Below are 15,057 nucleotides of genomic sequence, written 5' to 3' on the forward strand. Positions count from 1 at the left end.
CAAAGGGGATCATGATGGCAACGCCTCCTAAATGATTAAAATCCAATGCTTATGAGAGAGAGCTGCGCAGCCATAGCCGCCATTTCCTCTTCCATATATATATATATATATATTATGTGAAGATCAATATTTCTTATTTACTACCTCGCACTGCTGTATATTCATTATTCAATGGATAGCCATTTATTAATATTTAATAGTATTGTTTCCATCGCTAGAGAGAAAAAACATTAAGGAAATATAAACAGACAGATGGAAGAAGAAGAGATAGGGAAAAAAAAAAACCCTCCAAAATCCGGTATTTATAGGTGCCGTGCCATAGGAGAGAGTTATCTCTGCAATGATAGTTCTCCTCGCTGCCTAAAACAGCTATCATCACAGTTTGAAACTCCAAGGGCCTAACGACCCTTTTGATTTGCTCCCTCATCTTCTCTGTTTTGTTGTACGTTTGATCTATAATCTAATATCTTAGCTGTTCTCTTTTTTGAGTTTTCTGGGGTTTCTCTCGTTTCCAAGTTCTGCAGCTCCTGACTAGCTCCTTAATATGCCCTTTACTCCTTCCTTGCTTATTTCACACGTTATATAAACTACCTAGCCCTCGTCCTCCCTTCTTCACACACACACACACACACACACACACGTACAACCCTCGTTTCACTTCCTCGTCAATCTTACTGCTAAAGTTCTTGAAGCTGCTTCTTTTGGCTAGCTCTTCTCTTTCTCTAGTTGGATTTTGGTTACAAGTTACCAATACTAGACCCTATTTATATAGGAGAAGATAGAATGGATATGGTAGTGGTGAGAGAGTATGATCCAAGCAGAGATGTAGTTGCTGTCGAAGAAGTAGAGAGAAGATGTGAAGTTGGTTCCAGCGGCAAGCTCTCTCTCTTCACCGACCTCCTAGGTGACCCAATTTGCAGAATCCGCAATTCTCCTGCTTTCCTCATGCTGGTACTTACAATATTGATTACTACCCTCCTCTCCTTGAACATAAACTGTTAAGTTTGTCTCTAATTTACACATTACTCCCTTCACTTTTAAATTAAATATTTGTACCCCTTCCTACTTACCTTTTGAGCACCTCTCAAGGTGATTAAAGAAAAAGAAAAGCATGTGGCTCGATTAGTTAACAGTCCTTACACAATGTCATGTAATAGCCTAAGTTTTTGTGCTGTTGATTATATGAACAGGTGGCTGAGATGGGTGGAGAGATAGTGGGGATGATAAGAGGTTGCATCAAAACCGTCACATGTGGCAAGAGGATCTCACGAAAAGTGAACAACCACTCCATCTCCTACAACCCAGTCCCTGTTTACACCAAAGTGGCTTACATTCTAGGCCTTCGTGTCTCTCCTTCCCACCGGTAAGTGCTGCTGCCCTGCATCATCCTTACTACTGCTAGGGTAATGCTCTGTTTTGTCTTGTTGCATTTTGTCTTCAATTATTTATTTATTTAACCGGATCGGAAGAAATGTACTTGCTTTTGGAAGGATCTTGGTTCGTCACATGTAGTCCAGGGATTCTTCTAATTAAATGATATTTGATCCTCTAATTATTGGTTCCATAACGAACCCTGTTAATAGTGTGACTAAATAACATTTTTTCTTTTTTGGGTTTTGGTTTTTTCTCATTGGTTTTTAATTACCAATATAAAGTCATGTTAAAATATTTTAATTTAATTACTGCATGCATTTATATTATTCTGTTCTTCCATGAATCTTTTCCGTTTTCCTTCTTGCATAGGAGGATGGGTCTAGGGCCAAAACTGGTATGTCAAATGGAAGATTGGTTTCGTCAAAACGGCGCTGAATATTCATACATGGCTACTGAAAGCGACAACCACGCTTCCGTTAAGCTCTTCACCGGCAAATGCGGCTACTCGAGGTTCCGTACTCCTTCGATCCTGGTTAACCCGGTCTTCGCTCACCGAGTCACCGTGTCAAACCGAATTACAATCATCAAACTCACCCCACCGGACGCCGAGTTGCTGTACCGACGTCGCTTCGCCACTACTGAGTTTTTCCCCCGTGATATCGACTCCGTCCTCAAGAACAAGCTTAATGTAGGAACTTTTCTGGCTGTGCCACGTGACAGTTTAAGATTTGGGTTGTGGGCCGGGTCGGATCACTTCTTGTCCGACCCGCCGGAGTCATGGACTGTGCTTAGCGTGTGGAATTGCAAGGATGTTTTTAGACTTGAAGTGCGTGGCGCGTCACGCTTGAAGCGAACATTTGCTAAAACGACAAGAATCGTCGACAAGGCTTTTCCGTTTTTGAAGTTGCCTTCAGTGCCCGCGGTGTTCAGGCCTTTTGGGTTGTATTTTATGTATGGTCTGGGCGGTGAAGGGCCGCACGCGGCTAAAATGATGAAAGCGTTGTGCGGTCACGTGCATAACTTGGCTAGAGAGAGTGGGTGTGGAGTGGTGGCTACAGAGGTGGCAAATAGCGAGCCGCTTAAATTAGGGATACCACACTGGAAAATGCTATCGTGCGCAGAGGATTTATGGTGCATCAAAAGGCTCGGGGAGGACTACAGTGACGGGCCTGTTGGCGACTGGACAAAATCATCACCTGGCATGTCAATTTTTGTTGACCCTAGAGAGTTCTAAGACACTTTGTATCGTAGAAACACCATCAAAGAAAGAAAAATCCATAATTTTCTTCTTTTTTGAGGGGAGTTTTTAGACGTGGTGGAGAATCTCAGGGGATGGAAAGAAAATAATAAAGAAAAGGGTTTTGTTGTAGAAGGGGAATATCCTTACGTTCGATAATATTCTCAGCTTGTGTAAATGGATGCTAGATCCTCTTGTAGCCTTTGTTAATTTCTTGTGGTCATCTCTTCAACCTTTCAGCTTTATTTATATATTCCGAGGTGTGCCCGTGGAAGTGATTGATTCAGATGAGATCGATCACAGGTGGATCGGAATAAACCATTTGTAGCTGATATTTTCACATGCAAAAACCTATGTATCATCTGCCTTTACTTCGATTATATTTTGCTTTTGGCTCGTCCCATCTTTCTAGCAAAGCATGGCCTCCAGCCTATAGGGTCACCTGTGTCTCGATGAAGGGTGGTGTATATGGTCCTTAAACTGCCCAAAATATAATTTCATAATGGGCATCTATCTAATTCTGTGGGTGATCGTTGATGGTGGTGGGTGATTTCCTTTGTGGGTTTGCTTTTTGCCTTTTTATCCTCTTGTGCTATTGCATGATGGAAATTGACGGGAGATTTGGCTTTTAGCTGCTGTGGGTTTGCATTCTTTTTGCCTCGGGGAAGAGAGATGGTACAGTGCTAGTGGTAAGATATTTTCTCTTTTCCTCGTTTTTTTTGAGTTCTTGGAGCTACGGAGCACGGGCCAGACAGGTGGTTCTGAGATGCTGACGTTTTCGAACCCACCCAGACAAAATAACAAGTGTAGAATAGTGGGTCCCATGGCCATCCCAATATTTAATACAACAAAAGAAAACCCTACTAAAAGCGAAGACAAGCATGTTTTTTTTACTCTTTCTTTTATGTTTCTGTGATATTTGTCATCAGTGTGTTTTTAGTGACTTGATAGGGATACTGAGGCGTTTGTTTTTCCTTAAAGATTAAACTGGTGATGTTGGATTAGCTAGGGAGGTGCTTGATCAAGATCTTATTAAATAGGTTGAACATGCAATAAACGCTAGTCATTGGAAGCATGACCGACCAACTTCACGGAGTTTTGCACTAAGAAAATCAGATGAATCATGAGAGAAGGGCTATGGGCAAATTAATTAGTGTAGCTAGCTGCTAGTAAATTTGTTTAGGTGAAAAACCCCAAAGCCATCCAATCCAATAGGGGATGGATCGTGATCTTTAACGGTCTTGAATAAAACAAAGAGGGTCTTGTGATCTTTCCGTAAGCTTTGGTCCCTGTTCCATATTGTTTTTGTTGTTATTACTGTTACTATTCAAACAAAAACTAAAAGAGGCTAAGAAATTATTTTTTGCATACATTCATAATGGAATTCAACTCCTCCTTATTGAGATTTTGCTTCGGCAACCTATCCTGAATCAACAGAATTTCACCATATTATTAACCTATTAACAATTCCAATAACTTCTCTTGATTTAAAGTGCACATAAGAAAAACTCTTTAATTTGATTCAACATATAATTTTTCATTTAATCACCAAATCATTCTCATAATTTTATTCTTTTATTCTATTTCCTCCCAGAAACATTTCTTACATAGTTTCATATGTTAGTGAACTCTAAACAACTTTCTTTTCATAAACATTACATTAATAAACTCTCACCATGAATAACTAGTATTTATTTATTATGGCTTAGGTCAAGCAGTTTTTTGATTTTTTTGTTATTGGTTTTTTTTAATATCATGTAGGGTCAGAGCACTTAGGTCTTTTGATAAATTAAATAAAAAAAATAAAGAAACATTGTTAGCACATCTTACAACTTTTTTAAAAAAAAAAAAAAAAAAAAGCCAACTATCGCCTCTTTTAATGGATCACATGGAGGTACATCCAATGAGGCGGCGCATGTAAGATGTTTCGTGATGATTAGACGATAGTTGGATCCCCCCACTCATTTTCTTTCTCTTCACCTTGAAAAATGTGCTAGACCAGCTAAAATTAAATGATGTCCTTCATTTTCTATTTCAATTGTGACTTTTATTCTTTTGATTATTTTTTATTTGTATTAAATCCCTTTTTAATTATTATTTTTAATTTTATCTTTTAATATTTTTTTCTTATTTAGTATTTATATCAAATTTTTTCATCATTCTCTTGATTTTTAATTTTTTTAATTTGTTTTTTAATTTCATCCGTATCATTTGATTTAATATAATTGTTATACCATATTTAGCTCTTATTATTTTAATTTTTTTTTCTTGGTTCCTTTTTTTAAATTGGTTTTGGTTTTTTTCAATTTCATCATTCAATATTTGATTTGTTTAAAATTGAGATTCATTAATTTTTCAGTGTGGTGATTTCAATCTCATGACTTGAGCCACATGTATGAAAATTTAACCTAGATTGATATCGCCTTTTTTTTTTGTCTTTTATTTTCACTGATTCTATTTTTTAATTTCATCATTTAACATCGGATTTATTGAAGAGGAAGCTTCTTTATTTTTATTTTTTTGTTTCACTTTCTATGACAATAACTTGGCCTCGCGGTCTGGATCATATATTTTCCATGCTAACTTGGATTGACTCGGGGTTTTTACATCATTTTATTTATTTATTTTTTATGTCAAATTTTTTCATCATTCTTTTAATTGTTTTTTAAAACATTTTTAAATTTATTTTCTTTTCTTTTTATTTTTAGCCTTCAACATTAGATTATTGAGGATTGAGTTTTATTTTTTCTCAATGCCATCATTTTATTCTGATGACCCGGGTCACGACTATGAGATGTTAGTTCAGGTTGATATCAATTTTATTTTTTAATTTTTAAAAAACCTATTTTCTTTCTCAATCCCAACCTTTTACATTGTATTTATTAAATATTGAGTTTTTTTTTTTTCTATATGCTTTGTATAAGGATATTGATTAGTACTTAAAAGTACATGTTTATCAAGGTTTTATATCATCATTTTGCACTTGAAGTATCAATAACTCCTTAACTAAAGCATGTTTTATAATAACAAGTTTGATATTATAAGATACCTTAATTTATGGTAAATGCTCATTTTAAATGCAGGACTATCACATAAATAAAAGGATTGATTGATGAGTTTAAGCATTGAAAGTTAAAGGACAAAGAGGTGGCCAAACTTAGAAAAGAGATGTCGGTGCAGTCCAAACCGGAATATTGCTCGGTAATTGGATCATATCTGGAGCTCTAGATTTCGGATTTAGGTCCACTTTATATGGATGGAAAGGTAAGACAAAAGCCTACAACTTTCATGAGGAGGCCAAGATTTGAAAAGGTCGTTTTGAAGTCCAAATTGAAGGAACAACGAAGAAGTCCGAAGCTGTCCTGCAGCCCAAACACTATTTAGTGTTCAGCCCATATCTTGAGTTCTAGAAGTCCAAATGACCTCATCTTTTTTTTGTTGGAAAGCTGAGACAATTTCCTAGAACATTCTTGAGGATTCTGGGCAAATTATGATGTTAGCAATGACGTCTTGATCAGACAAGAAGATAAGGATTGTTATCTAGTCAAGATGTGGCCACCCACTCATCAATTAGTCAACAAATCAATAGTTCCAAATTTTGGCCTATAAAAGGAGGCACTTACCATGTATTGAGGCATCTTGGTTTCCAGATCAAGATCATGCTCTTGCTTTCTCTCTTTGTATTGCTTATGTCTTGCTTTCATTAATATCAAGTTTATGCACTTCATTTCCTTTCCTTTGTCTAGTTAACTTCTTTCTCATTTATGTTCTTGTCTTGCTCATTTATGTTTCTTTCTTTCATTATGTTTAGTTAAGTTAATTATGTCAAGGTGAAAAGGGTACACTAATGGTGTAAGAATAAGTATAATATAAACTTAACATGGACCTTAACGTTGGATACTAACATGTTTTATATTTGTTATCTTGTTCACTTTTAATACTTTGCTTGTTAAATGGTTAATCTAGATTTATGTTGTATAACACTTGGTACAACAAATACTTGGTACTTTCATAGCCCATACTGTATGGTATAACCGACACCTGAGCTATGAAAGGGACTTGATTTGTTGTTAACATAAGTTATAATCATGAATGCCTGCCAACATTTACAAGTATTAGCTTTATTCGAATAAGATAACTAATGTAATCATGTTAACAATTTATAATCTGATTGGAACCTCCTTTATGTGTGATTTCCAATTGAGTAATAAGAGTTTATATTATACTTGTTTGAAGTACCATTAGTGGATCCTCTAACCTTGACATTCGTTTTTATCATTGTTTAATCCTTACATTAATCTTCTAACTCAAAGTTCTCATTAATTTCTTCATCTACTTCTATTACTACTACTACTACTACTATTATTTTTATTATTATTGTTGTTGTTGTTATTTACATTCTGTAATATATCCCTTTGATCTTTTCATAACCTCAGTATATAGGCTGGAAACCTGTGACCCGATCTTTTGGATCATTCTCAGGTGTAACAACGCCACGTACTGAGTATTATAATTATTATTATTGTTATTGTTATTGTTGTTGTTGTTGTTGTTATCGTCTTGTTATTTATAATTTATACAATTAACCTCTCTGTGGTTCGACCCCGGTCTTGCCGGGTTATTTATTACTTCGACACTCCTGCACTTGGGAAAAGACATCAAGCTTTTGGTCGTGTCAAGTTTTTGGCGCCGTTGCCGGGGAGGTAAATTCTTGTATAAATTATAATATTTAATTTAGTTTCTCTTTTCACTTTTCATTTTATTTAACTTTTGTTTTCTTTGTTTTGTTTTGTTTCTTTTTCTTCTATTTTCTTTTCTTCCTTTTATTCTCTTCTTACACGTGCATGAGAGTTTGGTCACGTACATTAAGTGGTCGACTTTGTAGGGTATCTTCATCATTTTCGGAAAATATGGCCGAAGAAGATAATCAATCGCTTCATAATGAGAATAATGAGAATAACCGTATGAGAACACTTAGAGACCACATGAATCCCACAAGAACAAGTGCACCCTCATGCATAGTTTTCCCTCCTGATGCATCTCATTTTAATTTTAAGCCAGGCATTATTCAACTTTTACCATCTTTTCATGGCTTAGACTTAGAAAATCCATACTTGCATTTAAGGGAATTTGAGGAGGTCTGTAATACCTATAATGACTCAAATTGTAGCATGAACACACCATTCGATTAAAGCTTTTTCCTTTTTCATTAAAAGATAAAGCTAAAACATGGCTACAAAATTTGAGACCGGGATTCATTCGTGCTTGGGATGAAATGCAACAACAATTTTTAAAGAAGTTTTTTCCATCTCACAGAACAAACTCTTTCAAAAGACAAATCATCACTTTCACTCAAAAACCAGGAGAAACATTTTACCAATGTTGGGATAGGTATCGAGATTTGCTTAATACTTGCCCACATCATGGTTTTGAAACATGGAGATTGGTTTCACATTTTTATGAGGGTTTAACACCTAGAGATAGGCAAATGGTTGAATTGATGTGCAATGGAACTTTCGAAGATAAAGACCCTAATGAAGCAATGGAGTACCTAGACTTGCTAGCCGAAAATGCTCAAAATTGGGACACCACAGGTACTTATGAGGCACCAAGTAAAACTCAACCCCATACATCTAGTGGAGGTATGCACAACCTTAGGGAAGATCATGACCTCCAAGCCAAGTTTGCATCTTTAGCTAGAAAAGTCGAGGCACTAGAATTAAAAAAGAGTGGTCAATTAAAATCTGTTCAAGACATTGTGTGTCAAATCTGTGAAACAAATGAGCATGCAACCAATGATTGTCCAACTTTGCCTTCTTTTAAGGAATGCCTCCATGAACAAGCTCATGCTTTAAACAGTTTCCAAAGGCCCAACCATAACCCATACTCGCAAACATACAATCCTGGTTGGAGAAATCACCCAAATTTCAGTTGGAAGAGTGACAACAATAATGCACAAACTTCACAGCCACCATTTCAAGCACACCATAATTTCCAAAATTCTCATGGATATGCACCTCCTTATGCTCCACCTCCTAGAAGAAATCTTGAGGAAACATTGCATGCATTCATTAAAAAGCAGGAGACAATCAACACTCAACTTGCTCAAAGCATGACAGATTTTAAAGATGCTCTTGCAAAATTAACATCTGCTCTCAGTTTCCAAGAGAAAGGTAAGTTTCCTTCTCAACCACAGCAAAATCCAAAGGGGCAATACAATGCAAATGCAAGTAGTTCTGGAAGCCAACATATGGATCAAGTCAAATCAGTCATCACTCTTCGTAGTGGTAAGGTTATTGAAAAACCTATTCTTGAACCTTGTGAGAAAGATGATGAATCTATCTCTGAGGGTAAGGAAGGGGTTGAACCTGAACATTGCAAAGAAAAGGTTGATTCCCCGCCAGCACTTCCATTTCCTCATGCCATGACCAAACAAAGGAAAGTCAATCACAACTCTGAAATCTTTGAAATTTTCAAACAGGTAAGGATCAATATACCTTTGTTGGATGCTATTAAACAGGTACCTTCCTATGCTAAATTTTTGAAAGATCTGTGCACTGTGAAGAGAAAACTGAATGTGAAAAAGAAAGCCTTTTTACCCGAACAAGTAAGTGCCATTCTTCAGAACAATAATGCTTTGAAATATAAAGACCCTGGTTGTCCTACAATTTCTTGCTTTATTGGAGAACATAAAATTGAAAGAGCCTTACTTGATCTTGGAGCTAGTGTGAATTTACTTCCATATTCAGTTTTTCAAAGTCTCAATCTAGGTGAGTTAAAACCAACTTCTGTAACTCTTTTACTCGCCGATAGATCTGTAAAAGTGCCTAGAGGAATAATCGAAGATGTGTTAGTACAAGTCGATAAATTCATTTATCCTGTGGATTTTATTGTCTTGGACACGCAACCTATTGAAGCATGTAATTCATTTCCTATTATTTTAGGACGTCCGTTTCTTGCAACTTCTAATGCATTGATTAATTGTAGGAATGGACTCATGAAGTTATCTTTTGGAAACATGACATTGGAGATGAATATTTTCAACGTTTGCAAGCAGCCTGGAGATGATAATGATTTACAAGAAGTAGATCATATTGAAGAATTAGTTCATGATCAACTGGAATCTACTTTGAGTAAAATTGAGTTGGATGAATATGAAGATTTGCAAATGATTTATTCTCAGGAAGAAATCACGGATGAAAAAGGCAGCGAAAATATTAATGCTGATCTTTTGTCAGGAGTGACAACAGATTTGACATTTGACATCCCACCAATCGATGATTACTCTCCTGACGAATCCTTACTTTCTCATAGTTCAATGATTTGGTTTGCTAAAAATATCAATTTTCTTGCTATAGGACATTTGCCAGCTCACTGGAGTACCGAAGACAAAGGAAAGTTTTTGAACGAAGTGAAGAACTTTTACTTAGATGACCCTTACTTATTCAAAAATTGTCCTGATCAAATATTTCAAAAATGCATTCCCGACAATGAGGTAAGTAATGTCATTAAACTTTGTCATTCTAAAGCATGTGGGAGTCAATTCTCATCAAGAGAGACGACTGCAAAAATCTTACAAAATGGATTTTATTGGCCCACCATGTTCAAGGACACACATGCATTCTGCAAAACTTGTGAAAATTATCAAAAAGTTGATACTGGTCAAAAAGTTTTGCTTTATAATTCTCGACTCCATTTATTTCCTGAAAAACTGAGATTAAGATGGAGCGGTCCATTTATTTTGAAACACGTGTATCCTTATGGGGCCCTTGATATTGAGAATCCAAAGAATGACAATGTTTCGAAGGTAAATAGACATCGTTTGAAAGCTTACGTTGATGAGTTTCCTAGTGAAAATGAATCCATTAGTTTGAATAATCTTATTGATAAAGGTTGATTATTTTCTTTTTCTCACATTTTTTTGTTGCTTTTTAGTGTGACTTTTGTTTTGCTAGTCCCTCACCCCGGTCAAATGGCGGATAACGGTACTCCGTGACTCTTAAGTCGGTTCTTTCAGTTTCCCAAATAACTGATATTTATATATATTTGTACAAATCTCTGCTCTTTCTCCCTTCTTTGAATATTTTCCCCAATTCTAATTTTAAAATGGACACCACTCTTGAAAAGTTGAAAAGGTATTTTCCCGCTCTGCCTCAAAATTCGATTACAAAAATTTACCGTGCTAGGTGTGCAAGATTGAGGTTGTTAATGAATCATGGAATTCCTGAAGATATTCGCTGGTTAATTGAAGCAAAGGTCCGATTATCAGGTGAGTCCTCCAATTCTTTCATTTCACACATGTCTGGAACAGGTAAAAGCACTTTTGCAAAGAAACGTCGTGCAAAACGACTAAAAGTCTGTCACAGATGTGCCAGATGGACTTGTAATGCGACATGTCGTTCTTTAGGAATGGTATCTGTAAACCGTGAAGATAAGATACAATTCATTAAGGATGGTCTGAGTAAGGGGTCTTTAGATAATCTTTTGTTGACCCTTGAGACGCATCCTAGTGGAGATGTGCATCGTGTAATTCATGATTTATAGCCACAATTCCATAAAGAACATGATCGACTTAGTCTTGGGAATCTGACTAAAAAAGACCATGTTTGCCAGTTTTTAAGAAAACTGGATGGGAAGCCTATCCCCAACCCATAGAGGGCGTTTAAGCCGTTCTTGGACGTAAAACCAAGGGAAGATGTGAGCCACAATCACAACTACCTGTACATACATGCTTTTTCAAAATAAATAATTAATAAAGAGAGAGAGAGAGAGAGTTTGTGAGACTACAGCTGGCCTACATATAGGTGGTATGATTGCATTTTCACTTTTTCATCTATAAATTCTTCTCTTCCTTCCCTTCATTTCTACTCATCCCATATATTCATCAAATATAGAAGTGTGTAGAAATGGCAGGTTCCTCAAGTCATCATATAAGAAATATTTGTGTTTTCGGTGGATCCAGTTCTGGGAAAGAAAAAGAGTTTTTAGAATCAGCAAATTATCTTGGTCGGGTACTAGCTGAAAGAAAGATTCATTTAGTGTATGGGGGAGGCAGCCTTGGGTTAATGGGAGGTGTGTCAATGGCCGCATTTTTAGGAGGCAGTCAAGTTTTGGGGGTTGTCCCCAAAGCTTTAGCAAATGGGGACATCATTGGAAAAACAATTGGAGAAGAACTACAGGTCCCAACAATGTCTGATCGACTGAATACCATGTTTAACCATGTTGATGCCTTCATTGCCTTAGCAGATGGTCTGAGCACATTGGAAGAGATCTTTCATATTTCATCTTGGGCCCAACTGCACATTCACTATAAACCTATAGGTTTGTTAAATGTTAATGGTTTTTATGATAAGTTGCTATCTTTCCTTGATCAAGCTGTGGAACAGGAATTTCTAACATCTTCGGCACGACAAATCATAATCTCTGCTGCTACTGCTGAACAATTGATTGACCAACTACAATCTTTCATCCCTGTCATTGATCCCTGCATGAGTCGTCTAGATTGGTCAACTAAGGAAAGCCGTAAAAAGCTTAGATTAGATTTGAGCCTTCATCTGTGAAACCTTGTGTCTTTTGGTTTTATTAATAGCATATTATTTTGTTTTGTTACTTCTTATATTTGTTTAAGTGTGTTTCAGGTTTGTCATTGTTCATTGTTTCAGGTGATGTCTTCTATACTCTATCTTTCTACCTTAGGACATTGAGGACAATGTCTCGTTTTGGTTGGGGGGAGAGGGTAGTAGTTTTAAAAAAAAAAAAAAAAAAAAAAAAAAAAAAAAAACTAACCAAACTAACTGTTGTTGTTTTTAAAAAACCATTTGGCAAAACTGTTATTACTAGGATGACAGAGTAAAGAGGAATTATTCTTGAGACGTATCGTAGTAAAAAATTTTCTAATGGTTATTTGCAATATTCATAACAAGGCCTATTAGAATACTTCTTGAAATATTCAAGTTTACAAACTCTCGCATTGTTATCACTTGATTCTGCTCATATACTCATTTAACAAGTATTATTAAACCTTCATTTTCACACACACACTTTAACATATGATTATGGGTTGCACATTGGATTATTACATTATTTATGTTCTTTTGTTGAAGGTAACAACTAAGGGTAAGGGTTAGTATATAATTTGCAAAAAAAAAAAAAAAAAAAAAAAAGAAGATGATAATATTGATGATAATAAAAACGTAGATAAGTTTGGTTTCGTAGCCTCCTTAACCTAAGCAATTAAGCCCGAAGGGGTGTTTTAACACCTAATACCCTAAAGTCAACTGACTTGGGAGTTATTGGCCCAAAGCTTGTTACATGGGTTAAGGAGAAAAGCTTAAGGGAATCAAACATTGCACTATCTACGTATCAGTATCTGCAACCCGAGTTGTTAAGCTCGTAGGGGTGTCTCAACACCTAATGCCCTAAGACCAACTGGTCTGGGAGTCATTAGCCTAAAACTCGTTACATGGGTTAAAGATACATTGTGTTTTAAGTTGTATGTGTATATAAATAAAAAGAAAAAAAAAAAAAAAAAACAAGAAGAAAAAAATCCCAACCCAAGGAAGTTCACCTTAAACATTTGAACATAATATTGTTTTCTTCCAACAAAAGCCCCATCATCTATGTTTTCATTGAGCACACAAAAAGAAGGTTTATTAATATCTTGTTTACGAAGTATGAAGCAGGAATATAAATTTAATGAGAGTTTGTTTATCTGGATAGATTAATGGAAGTTGAATGATGAATGCCTTGCTTTGTGGAACTTGCAAATTGTTTCTCTATTTTAACGCTTTAGATTACTAGGGACTAGTAATAAGCTGGTTGGGGGGTGTGATTAGTACTTAAAAGTACATGTTTATCAAGGTTTTATATCATCATTTTGCACTTGAAGTATCAATAACTCCTTAACTAAAGCATGTTTTATAATAACAAGTTTGATATTATAAGATACCTTAATTTATGGTAAATGCTCATTTTAAATGCAGGACTATCACATAAATAAAAGGATTGATTGATGAGTTTAAGCATTGAAAGTTAAAGGACAAAGAGATGGCCAAACTTAGAAAAGAGATGTCGGTGCAGTCCAAACCGGAATATTGCTCGGTAATTGGATCATATCTGGAGCTCTAGATTTCGGATTTAGGTCCACTTTATATGGATGGAAAGGTAAGACAAAAGCCTACAACTTTCATGAGGAGGCCAAGATTTGAAAAGGTCGTTTTGAAGTCCAAATTGAAGGAACAACGAAGAAGTCCGAAGCTGTCCTGCAGCCCAAACACTATTTAGTGTTCAACCCATATCTTGAGTTCTAGAAGTCCAAATGACCTCATCTTTTTTTTGTTGGAAAGCTGAGACAATTTCCTAGAACATTCTTGAGGATTCTGGGCAAATTATGATGTTAGCAATGACGTCTTGATCAGACAAGAAGATAAGATTGTTATCTAGTCAAGATGTGGCCACCCACTCATCAATTAGTCAACAAATCAATAGTTCCAAATTTTGGCCTATAAAAGGAGGCACTTACCATGTATTGAGGCATCTTGGTTTCCAGATCAAGATCATGCTCTTGCTTTCTCTCTTTGTATTGCTTATGTCTTGCTTTCATTAATATCAAGTTTATGCACTTCATTTCCTTTTCCTTTGTCTAGTTAACTTCTTTCTCATTTATGTTCTTGTCTTGCTCATTTATGTTTCTTTCTTTCATTATGTTTAGTTAAGTTAATTATGTCAAGGTGAAAAGGGTACACTAATGGTGTAAGAATAAGTATAATATAAACTTAACATGGACCTTAACGTTGGATACTAACATGTTTTATATTTGTTATCTTGTTCACTTTTAATACTTTGCTTGTTAAATGGTTAATCTAGATTTATGTTGTATAACACTTGGTACAACAAATACTTGGTACTTTCATAGCCCATACTGTATGGTATAACCGACACCTGAGCTATGAAAGGGACTTGATTTGTTGTTAACATAAGTTATAATCATGAATGCCTGCCAACATTTACAAGTATTAGCTTTATTCGAATAAGATAACTAATGTAATCATGTTAACAATTTATAATCTGATTGGAACCTCCTTTATGTGTGGTTTCCAATTGAGTAATAAGAGTTTATATTATACTTGTTTGAAGTACCATTAGTGGATCCTCTAACCTTGACATTTGTTTTTATCATTGTTTAATCCTTACATTAATCTTCTAACTCAAAGTTCTCATTAATTTCTTCATCTACTTCTATTACTACTACTACTACTACTACTATTTTTATTATTATTGTTGTTGTTGTTATTTACATTCTGTAATATATCCCTTTGATCTTTTCATAACCTCAGTATATAGGCTGGAAACCTGTGACCCGATCTTTTGGATCATTCTCAGGTGTAACAACGCCACGTACTGAGTATTATAATTATAATTATTGTTATTGTTATTGTTGTTGTTGT

The 15,057-nt window shown here is 35.5% G+C and overlaps 1 protein-coding gene across 1 annotated transcript; it reads left to right on the forward strand.

Moving 5' to 3' along the window:
* The first annotated feature begins 212 nt into the window (after nt 1–212).
* Nucleotides 213–2,746, forward strand: LOC118045754 (probable N-acetyltransferase HLS1-like). The gene is made up of 3 exons (XM_035054458.2): nt 213–951; nt 1,191–1,363; nt 1,744–2,746. The coding sequence occupies exons 1-3, from the start codon at nt 784–786 to the stop codon at nt 2,606–2,608; spliced, it is 1,206 nt and encodes a 401-aa protein (XP_034910349.1). The 5' UTR covers nt 213–783; the 3' UTR covers nt 2,609–2,746.
* The last annotated feature ends 12,311 nt before the right edge of the window (nt 2,747–15,057 follow it).

The sequence above is a fragment of the Populus alba genome, chromosome 5, assembly GCF_005239225.2.
Source record: "Populus alba chromosome 5, ASM523922v2, whole genome shotgun sequence".
In the NCBI taxonomy this organism is placed as follows: Eukaryota; Viridiplantae; Streptophyta; class Magnoliopsida; order Malpighiales; family Salicaceae; genus Populus; species Populus alba.